This window comes from Lissotriton vulgaris, chromosome 5 (assembly GCF_964263255.1).
Source record: "Lissotriton vulgaris chromosome 5, aLisVul1.2, whole genome shotgun sequence".
Taxonomy (NCBI): domain Eukaryota; kingdom Metazoa; phylum Chordata; class Amphibia; order Caudata; family Salamandridae; genus Lissotriton; species Lissotriton vulgaris.
In genome coordinates, this window is record NC_141693.1 from 68,207,319 (window position 1) to 68,231,238 (window position 23,920).

Genomic DNA, 23,920 nt, shown 5'->3' on the forward strand with positions numbered 1-23,920 from the left:
ACTCTTTAATGTCTGCATCTATCATCCACTCTTTTGCACGTATTCATCCATGAATCTATACATCCACCCTTCCACTTATTCATACATGCACCTATCCATCCACTCATTCATCCATGCACCTACCCATCCACCCTTTCACTCATTAATTTATGCATCTATTATCCACTCTTGCATGTATTCATCCATGCATTTATTCATTCACCCTTTCACGTATTCATACATGCATCTATCCATTCACCCTTTCACTCATTAATTTATGCATCTATCATCCACTCTTGCATGTATTCATCCATGCATTTATTCATTCACCCTTTCACTTATTCATACATGCCTCTATCCATTCACCCTTTCACTTATTAATTTATGCATCTATCATCCACTCTTGCACGTATTCATCCATGCATCTATCCATCAACCCTTTCACTCATTCATCCATGCATATATTCATCCGCCCTTTCGCTCACTCACCCACCCACCCTTTCAAGTCCATTATGGGCCTTTGTCTGCGGACCTGCAGACTGAAGAGGCCCATCAAAAAATCCACAGCTGCTGTAGTTTCTACAGTGGTGTGTTCACAATGCCCCTGGTGCAGGCACAGTGTGATGAGTGGCCTAGTGCAAGGCGTAAGATATGAGAGGTCAAGGGGAGCAGGTCAGGGATGTCAGAGTGCGGTGGAGGGGGGTGGGGTGGGCTTAGCAGGTTCAGGCACCACGTGTAACAAGGTGTGCAGGAAAGGCAAAGTGCATAGGAGGGGTGCATGAGAAGGGAAAGCAAAGTGTGTTGAAGATGAGCAGGGATATTGGAGCCCTATGAGGCCCAGGAGTGGAGGAGAGAATACAAGGCAGGGGACATACAGTTCAAGTCAGAGCAAGGGGCCAAGAGGCAGATAAGGCAGCCTCTTACATGCCATTTCTGCGAGTGTACTGGAGCTGCAGAAGCTCGATGTGTGTCTCATGCATGAAGAAAATAAAAGGACCGGGGAGGGCCCGGAAGCCACACAGCTGGCTCCAACTTTGAGCTCTGCTTTATCATTTTGTTGTTCTGTTTTGGGGAAATTAAAGTGCAGGCCCCAGCTTTTGCATTCACCATTTCACTGCCAATAAACTGCTCAGAGCAACTGCTGTGACCTACAGGGTTGAACAGCTGTCTATCGGATTACTATAAAACTGTCTACTTGTCCTTCGGACAAAATACTAATTGAAACCTCTTACCCTCCTAAGAAATTTAGATGTCTCAGGCGTTGGGATATAGGAATCCCCTACCCCTGGTACCACAGAGGGAATAGGGTAAATGCGTGGAGTGATTTACTTTAGTCTACAAATCGAGTCCCTATTACAAATAATAACTAATGACACTAGAATACTCACTAACATTGGGCTCTGGGGCAGCGTTCTGCCCAGTGAAAGTGCTTTAATGTCTTGTCAGGGGTAGTAAGCGCTAAATAAATGTAATTACAAATTACACTTGTGCTGTTATAATTCTATATGCAGCATATATGCCAATGTTATTGCAAATGTAGCAAAAGAAACTGTGTATTGGATTTGTCACAGAAGGTGCAGAAACTAACCCGCAATACACCAGAGATTACAATTGGAAGACCCCTGATGAAGGGTCTATTCTGACCCGAAATGCATTGGGTGGCATCTTCTCAGTGATGATTAAATCAATTATGGAAAAACAATACATTATCATGGTTATGGATGTTGAATGGATATCATAATTAATTAAACAGGATGATTAATCTTGGATAAAAGCGTGATTTATTGAAAAAGTAAAAGCATTGGAGACAAAGAAAAACCACTGGAGAAAATTAGAAGAAAAACAACTGAGTTTTGATGTTAAGAGCGACCAGCAGTTAGTGAGTGGTTTTCCACACCGAGTATTCATTTATTTAAAAAATGTCTATTCGTTTTTCAGACACGGCTCACATAAGCTGAATCGCACACCTTTAAATCATATGAGTAAAAGAAAACTTTTGAAATAGGAGTGCATTTTGGTAAAATTATTTCACAATTCTATATGCAACTTGTTAGATTTGGGGGTCTCTAGTTGGCAAAGGTAGGTACTTGTGACAAATAGGGACCCTTTCCTCTAGTCAGGGTAAGGGGGTACACTCCTAAAATAACCCCTGCTTACCCCCTTGGAAGCTTGGCACGAGCAGACAGGCTAATCTCAGAGGCAGTGTGTAAAGCATTTGTGACCACATACAGTAACCCAGTGACAACACTACAAATGAACACCACTCAAGGTTTATATAAAAAATAAGTATTCTTTATATACACTTAACACAAGACCATTAAATGACAGGAATCCACAATACTATACTTAAAAATTGTAGTTTTACCTTAATTCAATTCAGTCCTTAAGATGCAACACTTTGCGTCAATGTACCTTACTATGCGTTGCGCTTCCACAACAAGTAATATTGCAGCGATGGAAATGCGGCAAAGTTCCAGTGCAAAGAAATAAAGACGTGAAGATCTTCCACATGTAGCACGTTTCTCCGAGGATGCGAGAAGTCTTGGTTCGATGTGTCGACTGCAGCGGTGACACCCTTGTTCCGCGATGCGACGGCAACAGCCTTGGCTGCTACTCTCTTCTCCAGCGTTGTGAGAGGCTTCCGCACGATGCGATAACTACTGCGCCGACATCCACGATGGGACGGCAGCAGCTCCGATGGCGGTGCGCTTCTCCGGGGATGTGAGGCGCTTTTCGTGATGCAGTGCAATACGACAGCTACAGCGCCAACATTCACAATGCGACGGCAGCAACAGCGGTGGCAACACGCTACTCCTTCATTGCGAGACTCTTCTCTTGATGAGGTGCAATACGGCAGCTACAGCGCCGACATTCACGATGCGACGGCAGTAGAAGCGATGGCGACACACTTCCTCTGCGTTGCGAGAGGCGTCTCTCGATGCATCTCTCGATGCGGTCAATACGACAGCTACAGCGGCGACACCCTCCTTCGGAGTTGCGCAGCAGCGGCGGCAACACGCTTCTTCCTCTTGAGTCGCGCTTCCAACTCCTTGCGACACGCAGTCCCTCAGAAGGCCCAAAACAGCAGCAGGCACTTCCAAAGAACTCTGGGAAGCTGGGGTTTGAAGTCTGTTATTCCTGAGACTTCAGTAGGAGGCAAGCTCTGTTCCAAGCCCTTTGAGATCCTTCACAAGTTGAAAATAAAACACACAAAGTTCTTTCTCCTTTCTTTGGCAGTCAAGCAACCACTGCAGGCCAATCCCCCAAGCAGCACTTCAGCTTAGGGATAGTCTCTCCATAGTTTCTTCAGGTTCTTCTCCTCAGCAAAGGTTTCTTCTTGTAGTCCAAAAGTGATCTAATTTCTTATGATCAGGGTTCCAATATTTATACCCCAAAATCCTTTGTCCTCTGAGGGCAGAGGGGCCTTTGCCCAGTCCAAACCAGTTCTAGAGGACTCTGTTTACATGACTCCTTCTTTCCTTTCACTGTGCAGGGCAGAGACATCAGCCACACCCCAGGAGGTGGAGCCAGCATTGTGCAAGGCAGGCACAGCCCTATTCAAGGTTCAGGTGCAACTCTTCCCTCCCATTTAGATGCAGATCTCTCTATTCCCTACTGGGCTGACTCTTTCTGTCTCCTGGAATCCCCAGCCCTGTCACTCACAAATTCCTGACAGGGAATACACAACCTAGCAGAGGCAGGCTTGAAAGGTTAGGCAAGAAAATACCTACTTTCTAAAAGTGGTATTTTCAAACACAGAATGTTAAAACCAACTTCACTAAAAGATGTATTTTATCATTTTGAGTTCAGGCATACCAAACTCGAATTTCCACTATGTTCTCTGAGTTGGTTAGAATTATAAAAATGTAATAATCTAACTGCCCATTCTGGCCTAAGGAGAACAGGTAGCCTTGCATTAGTGAAACACGAAAATGGCTGTAATTCACTATTAGGACATGCCACACACACCAGGGCATGTCCTACTTATACTTACAATGCACCCTGTCCTTGGGCCTACCATAGGGGTGTCTGATATGAAGAAAAGGGAATGTTTAGGGACTGGCAAGTGGGTGCACTTGCCCAGTCAGCATGGCAGTGCCAGACTGCACGCAGGCTCTGCAATGGCGGACCTTAGACACACTTTTACAGGCTGCTTCTGTGGGTGGCACAACCAGTGCTGCAAGCCCACTAGCAGCATTTGGATTTACAAGCCCTGGACACTCCTGGTGCACTGTACTATGGTCTGACAAGTAAACCAAATAGTCAATCATGGCATCACCAATTAATACATTAATTTACAGTAGGGAGCACTTGCACTGTGGCACTGGACAGTAGTGGCACAGTGCCCAAAGCATCTTACACCAGCAAAAACACATGAGCCAAAAGCAAAAATAGAAGGGAGACCCACGCCAATGGTGCCAGGTCTAACACAACATATATGCCAATGATATTGCAAATGTAGCAAAAGAAGCTGTGTATTAGATTTAGCATGGGGTATACCTTAAAATAGCTCTAAAATAATTGACATTGTGTTTCTAGCCAAGAAACCATGACTGATGCTTGTTTCTCTAGAAATGTAATTAAGACTACATTATTGACATAGTAGTGAACTCCCTTGGACGTCTTCTGTTGGTCACTTCGGAGCACAAGAGACATTCCTCACTTGTCTTCATTTATGAAACAACAGCAGACCCAACTCTTCTCCAAAGCCTTTGACTAAACTCCCCAATTTTTCATCTGCCAGGCAGCTAAAGGTTTCTTATTAGGTATCAAGGGGAGAGGGAGGAACAGCAGGGCTAGTTCACTTCCCCTGAAATATATGTATTATCAATGGGAACTAGCCTCACAGGGCATAGGGATAGTGTGTTTGTACGGAAGAAAGAAATACTATTTCTTTTGAAGCCCTCAACCACCAATCTAGTTGGTGGCATGCTTCATCATCGGGCTCCACCCGGTGACACTGAATGTGTCCCGGTGGGCTTCAACTCCTGTTTACAGGGGAGCTGGTTTCGTGGTGAATGAGTGTGCAGTGAAAGCGTTTGAGTGAGAATTAAAAACTGTCCTCGGGTCCCAATTCCTATACTAGGTAATTTTATTAGCGGGCCCTTGGCAGTGTTAAGAACAAGGCAATGGATGTGTTGTGGAGTTATCTATGGTCTCCCACATCCTGTGTGGTCAACATGTTTCAGCAAGGCCTTGGTAATGAGCTGGCTTCCTTCAGGGCCTATGAATGTGCGAAGTGCTCGTGAAGTGATTAAAAAGAAAAAGGGCAGGGTCAGGAATTGAGTGTAAGTGACCCGCTATGTATTGCACTCGCTAAGGTGCAATATGGGTAAGAGGGTGCTTCCCTCTGTTCGTTGTATTCTTGAGATTATCAGAGCAAAGCTTCATGAATATCCGGCATTGGGGTCGGCTTAGAAACGACTTTTGGGTGAAGCTTGGTCCCCGCGTCAGCACCTACTTAAAGGTGTCACTATCCCTATGCCCTTTGAGGCTTAGTTCCCATTGACAATACAGCGAAAAGTTTCTGCCATACATTGCAAATACACATTTACAAAACAATTAAAAATAAATAGCCCACTGCCCCACCTGGTCTTCAAGGAGCTATAATATTACAGTTTCACACAACAAAAGAACACATTTCTTATTAGGTACTTGTAACACCACACAAGGACACAGCCCTCTACCTGTATTCTAGTGGCACAACACAGGAGCACATGCCTCTACCTGTTTGCTAGTGACACATCACAGCTGCACAACCCTCTCTCTACCTGTACACTAGTGATACAGAACAGGAGCACAACCCTCTACCAGGAGTGATTCCCCAGTATTTCTGAGTCCAGCTCTTCATGGTGACACCAGAGAGACATACCTCTCTCAAAAGCAGAAACCCTCCTATTCCTGCTGTGGTGAAATGCACCTCAGCTGAAAACTCATATCCTCCTGTCCTAGGGTAGGACGAGATGTCTGACTGGCCTCCTCACCCATCATCTATGGGAATTTGTGAACTTCCTGCAGAAACCGGTGCAGTAACTGTGATTTATATGGTAATTCTCAATTGCCCATAGATTACTTGTATGAATTTTAATTTTAAGTGGGAAGTTACCCACCTCCTCATTCTGATTGAGGGACATAGTAGGTTAATGTCACAATGTCTTCTGCACAACCAGTGTCCGGGCACCATGGGGTTATTCCTCAGCCTCTCAAATCTCCTGTCTTCCATCCCAAGTGCTGGAACCTTTCTGCCCTGCCTCTTTTATATTCTCTCCTGTCAGTCACATCCTCTCACACTTGTCTTCAGCCAGTCTCTCCACTCAGCCTGTCTCGGAGTCTTTGACTGTCTTTGCATGCGGTGGGTTTTCTCCCTTCTGCCTTCTCCATAGAGCGAATTTCCTTGCAGCTTTACACATTGTGACATATCTCTAGTTTTGTGATGTGTCTGTGGGGAGAGCGCAGGAGTGTGAGAAGGACAGAAGACAATAGAAAGGAAGATACTTCAGGAGACTATTGTTCAGAGATGAGGAAATGCACAATAGTGTTCTGAATCTTGAAAACACCACAGCCCTCCCCCTTCAAGACTCCCTCTCTAAGGATGTATGTGCCTGTAGGAAGCTTCTTAATATCTAACCTGCATTTCTTTGCTTCTGGCAGGACAAGTTAAGAACTGAGAAGCAGAAAATTGAATCTGAGTTTAAAAAACTGCGGCAACTCCTGAAAGAAAATGAGCAAACACTGCACAGAAGACTGGAGGAGATGGAAAAGAAAATGACCATGGTAGAGAATGCAAATATCACCAAACTGTCCAATCAAATCACTTCTCTCAATGCCCTGATAACAGATATGGAAAAAAAGTGTGAGGAGCCAGCGTGGGAACTCCTGAAGGTGAGACACAGTTTGATATATTCATGGATGAGAAGAAATATTCATAATTTACATGAAGGTTTAAATGTGTGCGGGTAACACATATGACTTCCTGACCGGTTCAATGCACAGTGACCCCATGTACTTTAACAGCAACCCTCTGCATTAAGACAGATTATTTACACTGCCCCCTTTTGTGCTGTGATCCCAAAGCAAAATACAAACAGGGCAATATAGTGACGTCCTACAGTGTCACGTACCATTGTTGTATTCGCCTTCCATGATTTCGTTGGGTTATGTCGCCCTTGAACACCGCAGTAACACCCCACCCCTGCTCTAGTCCAGTGGTTTGTCCCTGACTCTGGAACACTGAGCCTGGGGTGACTAACGCCCATTGGTTGGATCATCGCCGGCAGATGTTCCTGTCTAGTGGAGAGCTTTGGTGAAGGTGATTCAATAACCTGGTTGAAGACAACAGATTCCAGCGTCTTTTATCACATCCATCTCAATATAAAAAAGATTTTTTATTCATATTTTGTATTTTCTTCTGTTGGGTGGGTTGCAAAACACCAAGCAATTCTAATGACCGTGATATATGGAGACCAAGGAACAAAATATGATAAAACAAGATAAAATAGTTACCATAATGAGAGCCAACATCTCAGAGAATGGAAAAGACCCTTTTTAGGTTTTGCCTCGCCAAAAAGATGCGCTCTGCGCATCTTTTTCGGCGCAGGCGAAAACCTGATGAGAACTGTAGTGTGGCTTGGCTCGGCCCTCCTCATTCATTGGCTGGCTCCGTAAATGGAGCCTTGCCATTGGACGAGGGGCCTGTCCGTCAATGCCGGACCAGACACGGGGGCGTTCCCGAGATTCTTTGGCTTTTGCCGACGTCACGCGACGCCGGGAACGCCCCCGAATCTGTCCCGGCATTGAGCCGGCACCCTTTCCTGCTTGCGTGAGTGCTTTGCCGTCCGTGTCCCCTCCCGCCCCCCCCCCCGTGTCCCCTCCCGCCCCCCCCGTGTCCCCTCCCGCCCCCCGTGTCCTCTCCCGTTGCAGACTGCAGGCTGCAGGAACACGGAGCACGGAGCTTCCCCCGCCGCCGAATACACGCAGGCAGGCAGCAGGAGTCTGGAGGCTAAAGGCTGGATGCTGAGTCGCTTCTCACTAAAAGCGAAGGTGAGTGAGATGGTGTCCTCCTCTCCCCACCTCTCCTCGGCTCCTCAGCTCCTTGCCTCGGCTCCTCTGCTCCTCTGCTCCTCTGCTGGCCTTTGCTCCCCTGCTCCTCGCCTCCGCCTCCTCGCTCCTTGCTCCTCGCTCGTTCGATGCTCTGACCCTGCACAGCAAGTATTGAAGAAAACAAGGGCTACCGACCGCCGTCCGTGTCCTCTCCCGCTGCAGACTGCAGGCTGCAGGAACACGGAGCACGGAGCTTCCCCCGCCGCCGAATACACGCAGGCAGGCAGCAGGAGTCTGGAGTCTGGAGGCTAAAGGCTGGATGCTGAGTCGCTTCTCACTAAAAGCGAAGGTGAGTGAGATGGTGTCCTCCTCTCCCCACCTCTCCTCGGCTCCTCAGCTCCTTGCCTCGGCTCCTCTGCTCCTCTGCTGGCCTTTGCTCCCCTGCTCCTCGCCTCTGGGATAAACTAAAATATGCTTAATGTAAGTATAAACAATTTACTTAGCCTGTGGTTATCGTAAGCAAGTAATGGCTCTGTCACGCCTGTCAAATATTTCACTCGCATGGTGTAATGACATAATTTGTGATTAGATTTGTACTTAATTTCCATTAATGTTACTAGTTGCTGCACGTCCTATTATCTCGCTGCCATGGAACAGTGCCTCAGAGACAAAGAAACAGCGAAACGTTTTTCATAAGTGCACATCTGATTGTTGAAACAATGCATCTCTTAGCCCAATGAGTGAGTTGGTGCCTCGCTCTCCTTTTCTACCTGCAAAAGAAAGCACAGCTTGGTGCAAAAAAAACGAATAGGACTTTTGTATAGCAAAACATATTTGTGCGTGGTGGAAGCAATGGATAAACTGTTGGGGGCGTGATTATGTGGTGAAGCATCAGACTTTAATTTACACACATGCATTCTATCATGAGTACATTCTATTATAGTACGAACAACCCAAACACCAACGGCGAACTAGTTAACTGCACCTCACACAAAGTTCCAACCAATTAGGACCTGGTGTGCTTCTTTTCCAGTGCCCGCCTATATACCGCTGCCAAGCAGAAATCGATTTTCACAAAGAAGTGGAATGGTGCTACTTGCAAATACATAGTTCTGTTGCATGTTTGTTATAGTTTGATTTGCCAGTAAAGATATCCTAATTAATCTCATTTGTGCTTTTCTAAGTATTCTTAGGCAAATGCTTTTTCTCTTGAAGCGTCTCGGGTATTCATGGATTGAAGTGTAACGCTTTTTCCCGTAGACAAGTTAAATGAGACAGGGCAACAGAATGCATTTACAGCACATCATTTTGCTTACCTGAATAATTGCTTCATCTGCCTCCTTTATAATGGCACACTCTATTTTCTATTCCTCTTTTCCATACGTTGAGTCTTGTATTAAATGGATTCCGTTATTTGATGTGAATTTTTTTATGTGCTAGTGAGATTGTATTACAGTGATTTTAACCTGGTTTTTGAAGGCTATCTGCTAATGCTAGTCTGTTGTCCCTCAACATGTTTACATTTAGTTAGTTGGTCTCTTCTGCTTTCTGCTTTTATTGTGCTATTTGCTTATCTTCTTGTGCTGCCATCTTGATGGGTTTCAGCTTTCTTGTACTGTTCCAGCTCTCCAACCTGCAAGGATGTAATAGTGATGTGTGGCCAACTAGTAGGTCTGCTAGTGGCAAGCACGTCTATGTTGGTAGGGGGCACATATGCTAGCTGTAAGCCCTTCAGACTGGAACTTCTTGCTCTGTCATCAGATTAACACCAGCTTGTTACCCAAACGTCAAAATATTAATCCATCAGTTAGGGAGGTGGAAAGATGTTGGTTTCTCGGGTACGCTATAGAGATTCTTTCAACTTAAAACAAGCCTCTGATATAACTAAAGATGTTTTTGCTGTTCACTATTTTTGATAGGTTCCTACGTGATGGAATCAATTGCAGTGTACTAAAAAAAACAGCGAATACGCGCTGCTCCAGGGAAATGGTGCTACTTGGCCAGTTGGTGGTTTGACAAATTAGACCATAAAATCCAGCGGTCATGTCTGAAATATCTATGTTTTCAGTGCTTTGCTTTTTCCTAGATTCATTTGTATTGACTAAAGGAACTAGTCAAGTTCCAACCTCTATTTCCATGGGTGATCAATCCTCTTGGGTGGAAATGAGCATGAGTGCGCTCAAGGAGTACTGCTTTAAAATCTGTACTTAACGCAGCCTTCCCACAGTTTACATGCTGGAATCAACTTTTGCAGTTAGACACCCCATTAGCCTCATGATTACCTACATTATATATCAGAAGTGCAAAGAACCAGAACAGTTATAAAAGCCTTCAAGGGGTGTGATCAGTTGTACAACCTGCACCTTCCCATTGGGGGTCAGACTCCATGTTCAGCTGTCTGGGGTTGTATGGGGCAAGGGAGATGGGTACGGGTGAGTGGAGGGAGGAGAATAGGGAACTGCAGGAATAGATGTTGATAAAATTGCTGTAAGAGTGTACATTTCTCCAGCAGCTCCCTGATTGCCTTTCTTAACCCCCCTCCCCCTCCAATTATCCACAAAGGACCCAGTATGGCCTTGGTCTACTGTGTCTTCTGAGGGGAAGCTGTCCAAAGAGTGCCTCAGAAACTTGGTATCCATTGAGGGGTTTCTTAGTCCTGCCTGTCTTGTCGCCCAGCCTGAGATAGGGGGGCGTAATCCGATTCAGAGGCGCCTGAGTATCGGGGTTCAACGAGGTTTCTGTGTTCAGCGAGGAAGTCTCTCCATATGTCCCTAAACTTGCCAAGTTGGTGGTTCAAGTCGGCTATTGTTTGTATGCAGCTATATTGTACATCTCCTGTAGCAAGGTGTTAGGCGTAGGGCTAGTTTGTTTCGGCATAGTGGTAGTATACAGATATTGGCCAAGGCCATACCAAACCATCTGTATTTTTAGTTTGCAATAAATGGATATTGATCAGAGTTGTAAAAAAGTTATTCTGTGCTATTAGGGTGCCCTTGATGGTTACAGTCTGTATGAATGTGGTCGTAGTAGAAGCCTAGTATGTGGTCCAAGTTCGGCATCTCCCCCCCCCAAAACTGATTGTTGTCCCCCTTCGGTGATCCACACCTCCAACACGCTTTAGGGTTTATTAGGGACCTGCGGGGTGGCCCGTGCCATTTGTGTAGCACTTTAAACATGCTTCCCTGAGGCATTGGTGGTCTTGGGTAGCTAGGTCTGCCAAATCTTTTTCTTTGAGTTTGTGATCTATAGCCTAGCTTATCTCCAAGCCTTCAACGCAGAGACCCTAATCAAGGCCTGCTGCCACAAGGTGTCTGGATAGGGAGAGCTGGCGGGACCAGGCGAACGTGGCACATCACAGGCCCTAACTTCCTCCCTGCCAGACCACGGAGGAGCCTACTGACCAGAGTCTAGGTGCGGAGAGTTGTGAGCACCGTGAAATATATCCCTGCCCACTGCTGTGCCTGAGGCCCGGGACACTCACCATACACACTACTCGAATCAAATGACTATCCAACCGGTGTCCCCGCGGGGACGCAGTAACTACGGCGCTGCTACACCACCGGGCCCCTTTTCTTCTAGCATCTGTTGCGGGGCACCTCGCCCTGGGAGAGGTGGTTCAGGGAGCAGGGGCGGGCGTCCCCAGGTGCAGGTGCGGCTCCTGTAGTCTAGGGGGAGACCCCTACAGCTCTGCTGGGGCCTACCTGCTCTGCTGGCCGTGGGCTGCGTTGCTATCTTGCTCCTAGGCGGCCTTCTCAGACAAAGCGGGCACTGGCTATTTCCGACTGCCCTTCCTGGTGCCTGCTCTGCGCCTTGTTGCCTACCTACACAGTGGAGACTGTCCGGTCGCTGGATCCCTGGGAGCTGTGCTCAATGGCCCATGAACAGAAATGTACCGCCACTGGACTCTGGCCACGCAGAAAAGCCTCTCCCCACCATCCTTACTTGCCGCACCGCCTGGCCTTCTCCAGTCATTCCTGTGTGGGGGGGGCTCGCAGTGTGTGGGGGGGGCTCGCAGTGTGTGGGGGGGGCTCGCAGTGTGTGGGGGGGGCTCGCAGTGTGTGGGGGGGGCTCGCAGTGTGTGGGGGGGCTCGCAGTGTGTGGGGGGGGCTCGCAGTGTGTGGGGGGGGCTCGCAGTGTGGGGGGGCTCGCAGTGTGGGGGGGGCTCGCAGTGGGTGGGGGGCTCGCAGTGTGTGGGGGGGGCTCGCAGTGTGTGGGGGAGGCTCGCAGTGTGTGGGGGAGGCTCGCAGTGTGTGGGGGAGGCTCACAGTGTGTGGGGGAGGCTCACAGTGTGTGTGGGGGGGCTCGCAGTGTTTGTGGGGGGGCTCGCAGTGTGTGGGGGGGCTCGCAGTGTGTGGGGGGCTGTGTGTGGGGGGGGCTCTGTGTGGGGGGGGGGCTCTGTGTGGCTGTGTGTGTGGGGGGCTCTGTGTGGGTGTGTGTGTGGAGGGCTCTGTGTGTGGGGGGGGCTCTCTGCGGGTGTTTGTGTGTGGCATTTGCGAGAGATTAAGCTATTGGCATTGAAAATGACAATGCCATTTATTTATGTTAAAAAAACATAAATAAAAATAATGCCAAGAGCAATGCCAATAGCTCTAACTTTAACAAAGGCAAAACCATTGCATTGTAAATGCTTGTTTAGGTCTCCTGGCGTTTAACAGCGCGTCAGCGCTGTGTCCGCCAGGAGATCTTTTGTCAGCGACTCTCAGTCCCAGGAGACAGTCCTGGCCACGCGCATCCTTCCAGGCGATTTGTAACTGGCACGCGCGCTGTGGCCAGGCGCTGTCTCCTGGGAAGCGCAAGCACCCCACACGCATGCGCATACACACACACAAGCGCCCATGCACGCACGCACATACATACATACAGAGACACCCCCCCTGACACATACACACACGCGCGCACACACACACACACGTGCCCCCAGAGCCCCCCCTCCCTCCCTCCCTCCCTCCCCCGCCGTCACCGTCGCACGCATACATACACACACGAGCATACACGCACACACACACACAAGTGCACCAAGCCCCCCCCAGCCTTTTTTTGAACTTACCTGGCCAATGTCGGGGACTCTGCTCAGCACGCGGCGCCCAACCTCCTGCTGGCGCGGCCCCGGGGCTCCACACCGCTCACAGGAGCCCCGGGCCGCGAGACGCAACGACTCCGCCTGCCTCCTCTTCCGCTCTGAACGTGGCTCCGCCCCCGTCACAGGCGACCGTGCCTGACTTCCGGGGCGGCCGCGGCGGCATTCCGGGGGCATACTCGATTCTATATTTAAAGTGCCTCCTACTGTGTAATGTGACAGGCGGCCTGAAATTATGTTTTGCGAGACGTTTTTATTGCAGAGAAACATTTGCAAATGGGAATATAAGCGCCCCTCAGTCCACACACTGATTTTCTAGAGGTGGACAACAGCCTCCTTTTGAGCGCATGGTGAATATCCACAGGAAAACAACATCCCCCCCATACCGCCCACTACAATCATCAATTGGGAATTGGAAGCACCCCCTTTAAGCACCCTATAAGAACTCACTGACTATGATAAAGCCCCAAGAAGCTCACCCTTACGGCCCACACTCAATAGCAACAGAGAAATATTTACGCCCTGATCATTAACCGAGAGACATTTCCCCTTCCTGCACAGACAATGTCAAACTGCACATCTCGTCGTGTTTCCGGTTCCTTTGAAAACATGTTAGGTTGATGAAAGTTTAAGTGAAAGGGGCACTTTAAGTCGTTCTGCAGAAGGATCAGGGGCTGCCTGGCTGTCCTGTCTGGTGCTGCGGAGACAGGGAAGGGGTGTGCTGAAAGCTGAAAGCAATGCAGCCCCAGTGCCAGACTCCCTTGCCTTTTCCCAGTTTGATGCAGAAGTATTTAACAAGGAAATAGAACAGTCTCTCACAAAAGTATGCAGAAAACGGTGAGACCTATTAAATGAGTGCAGAGTGAGTGCAGAGTTGTAATGCAGAGTAGTGAGTAGTGAGTGCAGAGTGGTAATGCAGAGTAGTGAGTGCAGAGTAGTGAGTGCAGAGTAGTGAGTGCAGAGCAGTGAGTGCAGAGTGCAGAGTAGTGAGTGCAGAGTAGTGAGTGCAGAGTGCAGAGTAGTGAGTGCAGAGTAGTGAGTGCAGAGTAGTGAGTGCAGAGTGCTGAGTGCAGTGTAGTAAGTGCAGAGTAGTGAGTGCAGAGTAGTGAGTGCAGAGTAGTGAGTGCAGAGTGCAGAGTAGTGTGTAGTGAGTGCAGAGTAGTGAGTGCAGAGTAGTGAGTGCAGAGTAGTGAGTGCAGAGTAGTGAGTGCAGAGTAGTGAGTGCAGAGTAGTGAGTGCAGAGTAGTGAGTGCAGAGTAGTGAGTGCAGAGTAGTGAGTGCAAAGTAGTGAGTGCAAAGTAGTGAGTAGTGAGTGCAGAGTAGTGAGTGCAGAGTAGTGAGTGCAGAGTAGTGAGTGCAGAGTAGTGAGTGCAGAGTAGTGAGTGCAGAGTAGTGAGTAGTGAGTGCAGAGTAGTGAGTAGTGAGTGCAGAGTAGTGAGTGCAGAGTAGTGAGTAGTGAGTGTGCAGAGTAGTGAGTGCAGAGTAGTGAGTGCAGAGTAGTGAGTGCAGAGTAGTGAGTGCAGAGTAGTGAGTGCAGAGTAGTGAGTGCAGAGTAGTGAGTGCAGAGTAGTGAGTGCAGAGTAGTGAGTAGTGAGTGCAGAGTAGTGAGTAGTGAGTGCAGAGTAGTGAGTAGTGAGTGCAGAGTAGTGAGTAGTGAGTGCAGAGTAGTGAGTGTGCAGAGTAGTGAGTAGTGAGTGCAGAGTAGTGAGTAGTGAGTGCAGAGTAGTGAGTGTGCAGAGTAGTGAGTGCAGAGTAGTGAGTGCAGAGTAGTGAGTGTGCAGAGTAGTGAGTGTGCAGAGTAGTGAGTGTGCAGAGTAGTGAGTGTGCAGAGTAGTGAGTGTGCAGAGTAGTGAGTGTGCAGAGTAGTGAGTGTGCAGAGTAGTGAGTGCAGAGTAGTGAGTGCAGAGTAGTGAGTGCCCAACCCACTCGCGGTAGCTTGCCTCGCTTTATGTCTCTCTCCACACGCCTAGCGGCCGCCACTTCTCACCTCCTTTGCAGAGTAGGCCTCAGCTAGCTTCGTGCTCCATCTTCCAGTTCGGGCCGAATTTGCAATCGGCACCCTGGGCAGTTCTTTCAGGGCTTGCGGGTAGGTCTCTGTGCCCCACGGTGGGGTGGGGGGGAGAAACACCAACCTCAGCGAGCAGCTCCGACTTCACCCGATGGGCACACCAGGCCGCAGGTTGCCTCGTGGCACGGCCTACACCTCCTCGGGCTCGCGTGATGTTCCCAGGCGGAATGTCAATAACTCAAACTTTAATGCTCCGAGATCTATTGCACTGCAAATGCTTGTTTTTGTACTCGTGCGTGGTGAGGTGCCCTAGGGGGAGGAGGAGGCCGTTGTTTTGGGTTTGCGGACAGTCGCAGAATCGAAAGCAGACTTTCAGTGAGTGTTTTTTTCATTTATTTTTTAAATCGATTGTTATGACTATGCTTTTGTCCCTGCCTGTTCAGCTTCATTACAATAGCGATTGCGAAAGCTATCAATTTCAGTGCTACTTTTTCTTGCAGCATTTACCATCTTTATACAACAATTCAGAGTTTGATAACAAATTAATGTAACACATTGTAATATACAATGCCAATAGCTCAAACTTTAAAGCTGGGAGACCTATTGCATTGTAAATGCTTGTTCTCACTTGTGTCAGAAGTTTGAAAACATTTCTGTTCAACAATGCTTACTTTTCTCCTAATGAAGGTGGCTACATATTTGCGCCTGCACCACCCTCTTATTAGGGTGAGGAGTTAGCTAAATAATTGGGCATTTAGAATAGGTAACAGTAAACTCACTGGCATTTTTGTGGCCCCAGATTAAGGTAGAGATTAATGCATAAAAACAAACATTGGTAAATCCAACAGGTTTGGCCTATGTGATGATTCATTTTTTGTTGTTGTAAGTTTTAGCTTGGTGAACAGGTGTGAAATTTATATGATGAACTAATACTTGAATGGGGTCACCTGAATGTCAAGCAATATGTTAAGAGGTGAATGAAAGAGATAAATAAAGAGAAAATCAATAAAAGAAAGCATGAGAGAAGGAGGTACTGAGGAAGGAAGCAAAAAGATAAGTAGGGGTTGAATAAAAAAGAAAGAAAGGGTCAGCGAGCAAGTAAAAACAAAGCAAAAAGAAATTAGTGAAATCTGGGTACTGAAAAAGGAAAGAATGGAAATGTAGTGTTTTGGATGAACCAAATAAAGCTCTAGGATGATCTGGTCACAGCACCTACTCTCTTGGCAGAGTAGTAAGAAGAGCCACTCACTAGTGCAGCTACAAACATGTTGCCGTGAAACTGGGCCATATGAGGAGGTTAAAAAAACAAGAGAGAAAAGCTGGGGTAGGCGAGAAGGCAGCAACAAGGAGCATTTGAGGATAGGCCAGACATCGAATGGGAAAGCAGCACATGAGGTAGAGAGGAAGTGGATGGAGGGGGAGTAACACGAAGTTTGCACCAGACACTGTCCATCCCAGCTCACAGCAGCTCAAGAACTGTGTGTGTGTCCTGGAAGTTGCTGCAGCCTGCCAAGAGGAAAATCAGGGGGTGGGGGGCGGGAGGGGGTAAGGAAGCACTATGGACGATGCACACCGGGTGAGGATTGTATCTGTGCCCTCTTTCTCAGAAAAACAATACCAGTCTCTGATGAAAATACCAATTTGCTTAAAATCCTAAGCATTTGTTTATGATTATCCTTCTTTTACCTTTAATAACCATTTAGAATTCATTCAAACAGCTCTCCAATGTGCTGAGTTTTGTTGGGGTGACAGCTGCGCTATACAAGTGCATATTACATTACATGTGCCTGGCACTTCAAGTTTATGAGCCAAATGGTTAAAATACCAGTTGTCACAGTATGCTGTCCCTGTTCTTTTTTTTTTTTTTACTGGTCTTGACATAAAAATATAGACCAGGAGACGGCAAGTCTACTCTCTGTGCCACTCCCTATCTGCAACTAACCTGGTACTACCTGTTCAAAGTGAAGGCATTTTCAGCAAGGTAGGTTGGAGAGTTCGAGGCCGGAGAGTTCCTGCAGAGCTGAATCGGAAGGGTCCGAGACGGTGAGCTGCTGCAGAGCTGAATCAGAATGGTCCGAGACACGTCAGCCACTGCAGCTGAATCGGAAGAGTCCAAGACCAGTGACTCACTGAAGAGCTGAATCGGAAGGGTCCGAAACCGGTGAACTGCTGCAGAGCTGAATCTGAAGAGTGCGTGACCAGTGGGCTGCTGCGGAGCTGAATCGGAAGAGTCCGAGGCCGGTGAGCTGCTGCTGAGCTGAATCGGAAGGGTCCGAGACCGGTGAGCTGCTGCAGAGCTGAATCGGAAGGGTCCGAGACGTGTCAGCCACTGCAGCTGAATCGGAAGGGTCCAAGACCAGTGACTCACTGAAGAGCTGAATCTGAAGAGTCCGAGACCGGTGAGCTGCTGCAGAGCTGAATCGGAAGGGTCCGAGACCGGTGAGCTGCTGCAGAGCTGAATCGGAAGGGTCCGAGACCGGTGAGCTGCTGCAGAGCTGAGTGAAAAGGGTCCGAGACCGGTGAGCTGCTGCAGAGCTGAATCGGAAGGGTCCGAGACTGGTGAGCTGCTGCAGAGCTGAATCTGAAGAGTCCGAGATCGGTGAGCTGCTGCAGAGCTGAATCTGAAGAGTCCGAGATCGGTGAGCTGCTGCAGAGCTGAATCTGAAGAGTCCGAGATCGGTGAGCTGCTGCAGAGCTGAATCTGAAGAGTCCGAGATCGGTGAGCTGCTGCAGAGCTGAATCGGAAGGGTCCGAGACTGGTGAGCTGCTGCAGAGCTGAATCTGAAGAGTGCGTGACCAGTGGGCTGCTGCAGAGCTGAATCGGAAGAGTCCGAGACCGGTGAGCTGCTGCAGAGCTGAGTGAAAAGGGTCCGAGACCGGTGAGCTGCTGCAGAGCTGAGTGAAAAGGGTCCGAGACCGGTGAGCTGCTGCAGAGCTGAATCGGAAGGGTCCGAGACTGGTGAGCTGCTGCAGAGCTGAATCTGAAGAGTCCGAGATCGGTGAGCTGCTGCAGAGCTGAATCTGAAGAGTCCGAGATCGGTGAGCTGCTGCAGAGCTGAATCTGAAGAGTCCGAGATCGGTGAGCTGCTGCAGAGCTGAATCTGAAGAGTCCGAGATCGGTGAGCTGCTGCAGAGCTGAATCGGAAGGGTCCGAGACTGGTGAGCTGCTGCAGAGCTGAATCTGAAGAGTGCGTGACCAGTGGGCTGCTGCAGAGCTGAATCGGAAGAGTCCGAGACCGGTGAGCTGCTGCAGAGCTGAATCGGAAGGGTCCGAGACCGGTGAGCTGCTGCAGAGCTGAATCGGAAGGGTCCGAGACTGGTGAGCTGCTGCAGAGCTGAATCTGAAGAGTCCGAGATCGGTGAGCTGCTGCAGAGCTGAATCTGAAGAGTCCGAGATCGGTGAGCTGCTGCAGAGCTGAATCTGAAGAGTCCGAGATCGGTGAGCTGCTGCAGAGCTGAATCGGAAGAGTCCGAGACCGGTGAGCTGCTGCAGAGCTGAATCTGAATGGTCCGAGATTGGTGAGCTGCTGCAGAGCTGAATCTGAAGGATTTTGAGACTGGTGAGCTGTTGTGGAGCTAAATCGGAAGGGTCCGTGACCGGTGACTTACTGTAGAGCTGAATCTGAAGGGTCCGAGACCGGTGAGCTGTTGCAGAGCTGAATCGAAAGGGTCATTGACCGGTGACTTACTGCAGAGCTGAATCGGAAGGGTCATTGACCGGTGACTTACTGCAGAGCTGAATCGGAAGGGTCATTGAACGGTGACTTACTGCAGAGCTGAATCGGAACGGTTATTGACCGGTGACTTACTGCAGTGCAGAATCGGAACGGTTATTGACCGGTGACTTACTGCAGAGCTGAATCTGAAGGGTCCGAGACCGGTGAACTGATGCAGAGCTGAATCGGAAGGGTCCGAGACTAGTGAACTTGCAGAGCTGAATCAGAAGGGTCAGTGACCGGTGACTCACTGCAGAGCTGAATCGGAAGGGTCCGAGACCAGTGAGCTGCTGCAGAGCTGGATCGGAAGGGTCCGAGACTAGTGAACTTGCAGAGCTGAATCAGAAGGGTCAGTGACCGGTGACTCACTGCAGAGCTGAATCGGAAGGGTCCGAGACCAGTGAGCTGCTGCAGAGCTGAGTGAAAAGGGTCGGTGACTGGTGACTTAGTGCAGAGCTGAATCGAAAGAGTCTGAGAACTGTGAGCTGCTGCAGAGCTGGATCGGAAGGGTCAGAGACTGGTGAGCTGTTGCAGAGCTGAATCGGAAGGGTCCGAGACTGGTGAGCTACTGCAGAGCTGGGTCGTATGGGTCAGAGACCGGTGAGCTGTTGCAGAGCTGAATCGGAAGAGTCCGAGACTGGTAAGCTGTTTCAGAGCTGAATTGGAATTGTCCGAGACCGGTGAGCTAATGCAGAGCTGAATCAAAAGGGTCCGAGACCGGTGAGCTGCTGCAGAGCTGAATCCAAAGGGTCCGTGACCAGTGTCTTACTGCAGAGCTGAATCGGAACGGTTATTGACGGGTGACTTACTGTAGTGCAGAATTGGAACCGTCATTGACCGGTGACTTACTGCAGAGCGAATCGGAAGGGTCCGAGACCGGTGAGCTACTGCAGAGCTGAATCTGAAGAGTGCGTGACCAGTGGGCTGCTGCAGAGCTGAATCGGAAGGGTCCGAGACTGGTGAGCTGCTTCAGAGCTAAATCGGAAGGGTTTTGAGACTGGTGAGCTGTTGCGGAGCTGAATCTGAAGGGTCCGTGACCGGTGACTTACTGTAGAGCTCAATCGGAAGGGTCTGAGACCGGTGAGCTGCTGCAGAGCTGAATGGGAAGGGTCTGTGACCGGTGACTTACTGTAGAGCTGAATCGGAAGGGTCCGAGACCGGTGAGCTGCTGCAGAGCTGAATCGGAAGGGTCCGAGACCGGTGAGCTGTTGCAGAGCTGAATTGGAAGGGTCATTGACCGGTGACTTACTGCAGAGCTGAATCGGAAGGGTCATTGACGGAGACTTACTGCAGTGCAGAATCGGAAGGGTCATTGACCTGTGACTTACTGCAGAGCCGAATCGGAAGGGTCCAAGACTGGTGAGCTGCTTCAGAGCTGAATCGGAAGGGTCCGTGACCTGTGACTTACTGTAGAGCTGAATCGGAAGGGTCCGAGACCGGTGAGCTGTTGCAGAGCTGAATCGGAAGGGTCATTGACTGGTGAGCTGCTGCAGAGCTGAATCGGAAGGGTCAGTGACCGGTGACTTACTGCAGAGCTGAATCGTAAGAGTCCGAAACCGGTGACTTAATGCAGAGCTGAATCGAAAGGGTCCGAGACTGGTGAGCTGCTGCAGAGCTGAATCGGAAGAGTTTTGAGACTGGTGAGCTGTTGCGGAGCTGAATCGGAAGGGTCCGTGACCGGTGACTTACTGTAGAGCTGAATTGGAAGGGTCTGAGACTGGTGAGCTGCTGCAGAGCTGAATGGGAAGGGTCTGTGACTGGTGACGTACTGTAGAGCTGAATCGGAAGGGTCCGAGACTGGTGAGCTGCTGCAGAGCTGAATCGGAAGGGTCCGAGACCGGTGAGCTGTTGCAGAGCTGAATCGGAAGGGTCATTGACCGGTGACTTACTGCAGAGCTGAATCGGAAGGGTCTTTGACCGGTGACTTACTGCGGAGCTGAATCAGAAGGGTAATTGACGGAGACTTACTGCAGTGCAGAATCGGAAGGGTCATTGACCTGTGACTTACTGCAGAGCCGAATCGGAAGGGTCCAAGACCGGTGAGCTGCTGCAGAGCTGAATCGGAAGAGTGCGTGACCAGTGGGCTGCTGCAGAGCTGAATCGGAAGGGTCATTGACCGGTGACTTACTGCAGAGCTGATTCGGAAGGGTCATTGACCGGTGACTTACTACAGAGCTGAATCGAAAGGGTCCGAGACTGGTGAGCTGCTGCAGAGCTGAATCGGAAGGGTTTTGAGACTGGTGAGCTGTTGCGGAGCTGAATCGGAAGGGTCCGTGACCGGTGACTTACTGTAGAGCTGAATTGGAAGGGTCTGAGACTGGTGAGTTGCTGTAGAGCTGAATCGGAAGGGTCCGTGACTGGTGAACTGGTGCAAAGCTGAATCGGAAGGGTCCAAGACCAGTGAACTGTTGCAGAGCTGAATCGGAAGGGTCAGTGACCGGTGAGTTGCTGTAGAGCTGAATCGGAAGGGTCCGAGACAAGTGAGCTGCTGCAGAGCTGAATCTGAAGGGTTTTGAGACTGGTGAGCTGTTGCGGAGCTGAATCGAAAGGGTCCGTAACCGGTGACTTAATGTAGAGCTCAATCGGAAGGGTCTGAGACCGGTGAGCTGCTGCAGAGCTGAATGGGAAGGGTCTGTCACCTGTGACTTACTGTAGAGCTGAATCGGAAGGGTCCGAGACCGGTGAGCTGCTGCAGAGCTGAATCCGAAGGGTCTGAGACCGGTGAGCTGTTGCAGAGCTGAATTGGAAGGGTCATTGACCGGTGACTTACTGCAGAGCTGAATCGGAAGGGTCATTGACCGGTGACTTACTGCAGTGCAGAATCGGAAGGGTCATTGACCTGTGACCTACTGCAGAGCTGAATCTGAAGGGTCCGAGACCGGTGAGCTGTTGCAGAGCTGAATTGGAAGGGTCATTGACCGGTAACTTACTGCAGAGCTGAATCGGAAGGGTCATTGACCGGTGACTTACTGCAGTGCAGAATCGGAAGGGTCATTGACCTGTGACTAACTGCAGAGCTGAATCTGAAGGGTCTGAGACCGGTTAGCTGCTGCAGAGCTGAATCGGAAGAGTGCGTGACCAGTGGGCTGCTGCAGAGCTGAATCGGAAGGGTCATTGACCGGTGACATACTGCAGAGCTGAATCTGAAGGGTCATTGACCGGTGACTTACTGCAGAGCTGAATTGGAAGGGTCCGAGACCAGTGAGTTGCTGCAGGGCTGAATCGGAAGGGTCCTTGACCAGTGACCTACTACAGAGCTGAATCGGAAGGGTCCGTGACCGGTGACTTACTGAGAGCTGAATCGGAAGGGTCCATGACCAGTGAGTTGCTGTAGAGCTGAATCGGAAGGGTCCGAGACCGGTGAACTGGTGCAAAGCTGAATCGGAAGGGTCCAAGACCAGTGAACTGTTGCAGAGCTGAATCGGAAGGGTCAGTGACCGGTGACTCACTGCAGAGCTGAATTGGAAGGGTCCGAGACCAATGAGCTGCTGCAGAGCTGAATCGGAAGGGTCAGAGATGGGTGAGCTGCTGCAGAGGTGAATTGGAATGGTCTGACACTGGTGAGCTGCTGCAGAGCTGAATCGGAAGGGTCATTGACCGGTGACTTAATGCAGAGCTGAATCGGAAGGGTCAGTGACTGGTGACTTAATGCAAGGATGAATCGGAAGGGTGTGTGACCGGTGACTTACTGCAGAGCTGAATTGACTAGTGATCCGAACGAGCTGCATGGGGAATTTGCGTCTTCCCACCAACTCCAATATGTTTGATTGGTCTTTTGGCAGTTTCGATAGCAGAGAGAAGGTTATCGACTTTGATAAGCTGAGGCAGCCACCCATTCAAGAATATGCATGACCTTGCTTTAACACTGGAGCCACCAAGAGATGCAAGCAAGAAAGGAAAGAGTGCTGTGGGCTGATACTCACAGGTATACTGAGTACCTGCACAGCTTTAACTTGAGAAGGAAGAGTACCTGCTATTACTATTTATGAGAGTATACCTGCACTTCTCAATAGCACAGTCATGGACGTTGTGAATCCCCTTTCTAGCAGCGACAATCGGGCTGGGGTTCTTTACGGGTCTCTTCTTTCTCCTACTCAGCAGATAAAAGGTCATAAGTAATGCTACAGAAGAACACAGCATCAATAGAAGAGCAAGGCAGAACAAAAGATGGGTAAATAGAAAAGGGAATGATGGAAGGAAGGGTGGGTGATTGAATGACTGGGTGAAAGGACGCGTGAATAGATGGCAGAATAAAGGGATGATCAATGAATGGGTGGTTGAGTGAGTGAATGGATAGGTGGATGTATATGTTAAAAGGCAGCACTAAATCGACTGTAGAACGATAAACAGGTGAAAGGGTGGCAGAGTCAAAGGATGACTGGAGGAAATGATAAGTGAAATGAAGCTGAGTGGATGGACAAGTGAATTAATAGCAGAGTGAATGAATAGATGGGTGGAGTGCATGGATGTAGGATGGGTGTATGGATGGCAAAGTTAATGGATGGAATAGAGAAAGATTGAATGGTGGATGAAATAATGAACAGATGACAGAATAAATGTTAAATAGTGGATATCAGCAGATCAATGTAACGGTGAAATGCTGAATGGATAGATGCTTGAATGAAAGAAACAAGGGAGCTCTTCTAGGACAGGAAGGGCTCACTTGCTTGCTGCCGTCAGAGCATTAGTTTGGAGCCAGGGTAGTTTAATTTTCTGGCTACTCCTTGCACACAGCTACTCCGGGACAGTAAGTACCTACACCTATAATCCAGTATCAACCACTAATGAAACACAATACATATCATGCCCTTCAATCTTATGGGATACGCTCGGCTCCTGCAAGCTCAACAGGGAATCTAAAATCACCAGATAAAGTCAGATGGCTATACGTTGATGGTGGCACTTGCGCATGTGCAAGCAAATGACCGAAACTGTGCACAAGAGGTTTGCATGGCTGACGGTGGTTGAACTGCAAGGATGTGCACCACTAGGGGTGGTTGGGCTGCCATAGTTTATGTATGTAACTATTATTGCAGATTTATATAGTGCAAACTCGACCCTAAGGTAGTGAAGCATTTTACATGAGCACCATTTTCATTG

The 23,920-nt window shown here is 49.1% G+C and overlaps 1 protein-coding gene across 5 annotated transcripts in view; it reads left to right on the forward strand.

Annotated features, from left to right (window-relative positions):
• The window catches only part of LOC147710198 (E3 ubiquitin-protein ligase TRIM39-like), a 257,855-nt gene that overhangs the window by 63,532 nt on the left and 170,403 nt on the right, over positions 1-23,920 (forward strand). For 3 of the 5 annotated variants that reach the window (XM_086920882.1, XM_086920883.1, XM_086920879.1), the window contains exon 3: positions 6,631-6,861. In XM_086920882.1, coding sequence (XP_086777008.1) covers positions 6,631-6,861 — 231 coding nt within the window. Of the gene's footprint in view, positions 1-6,630; positions 6,862-7,960; positions 7,970-23,920 lie in introns of all 5 variants that reach the window. The other 2 variants (XM_086920880.1, XM_086920884.1) reach the window with 2 other exon arrangements.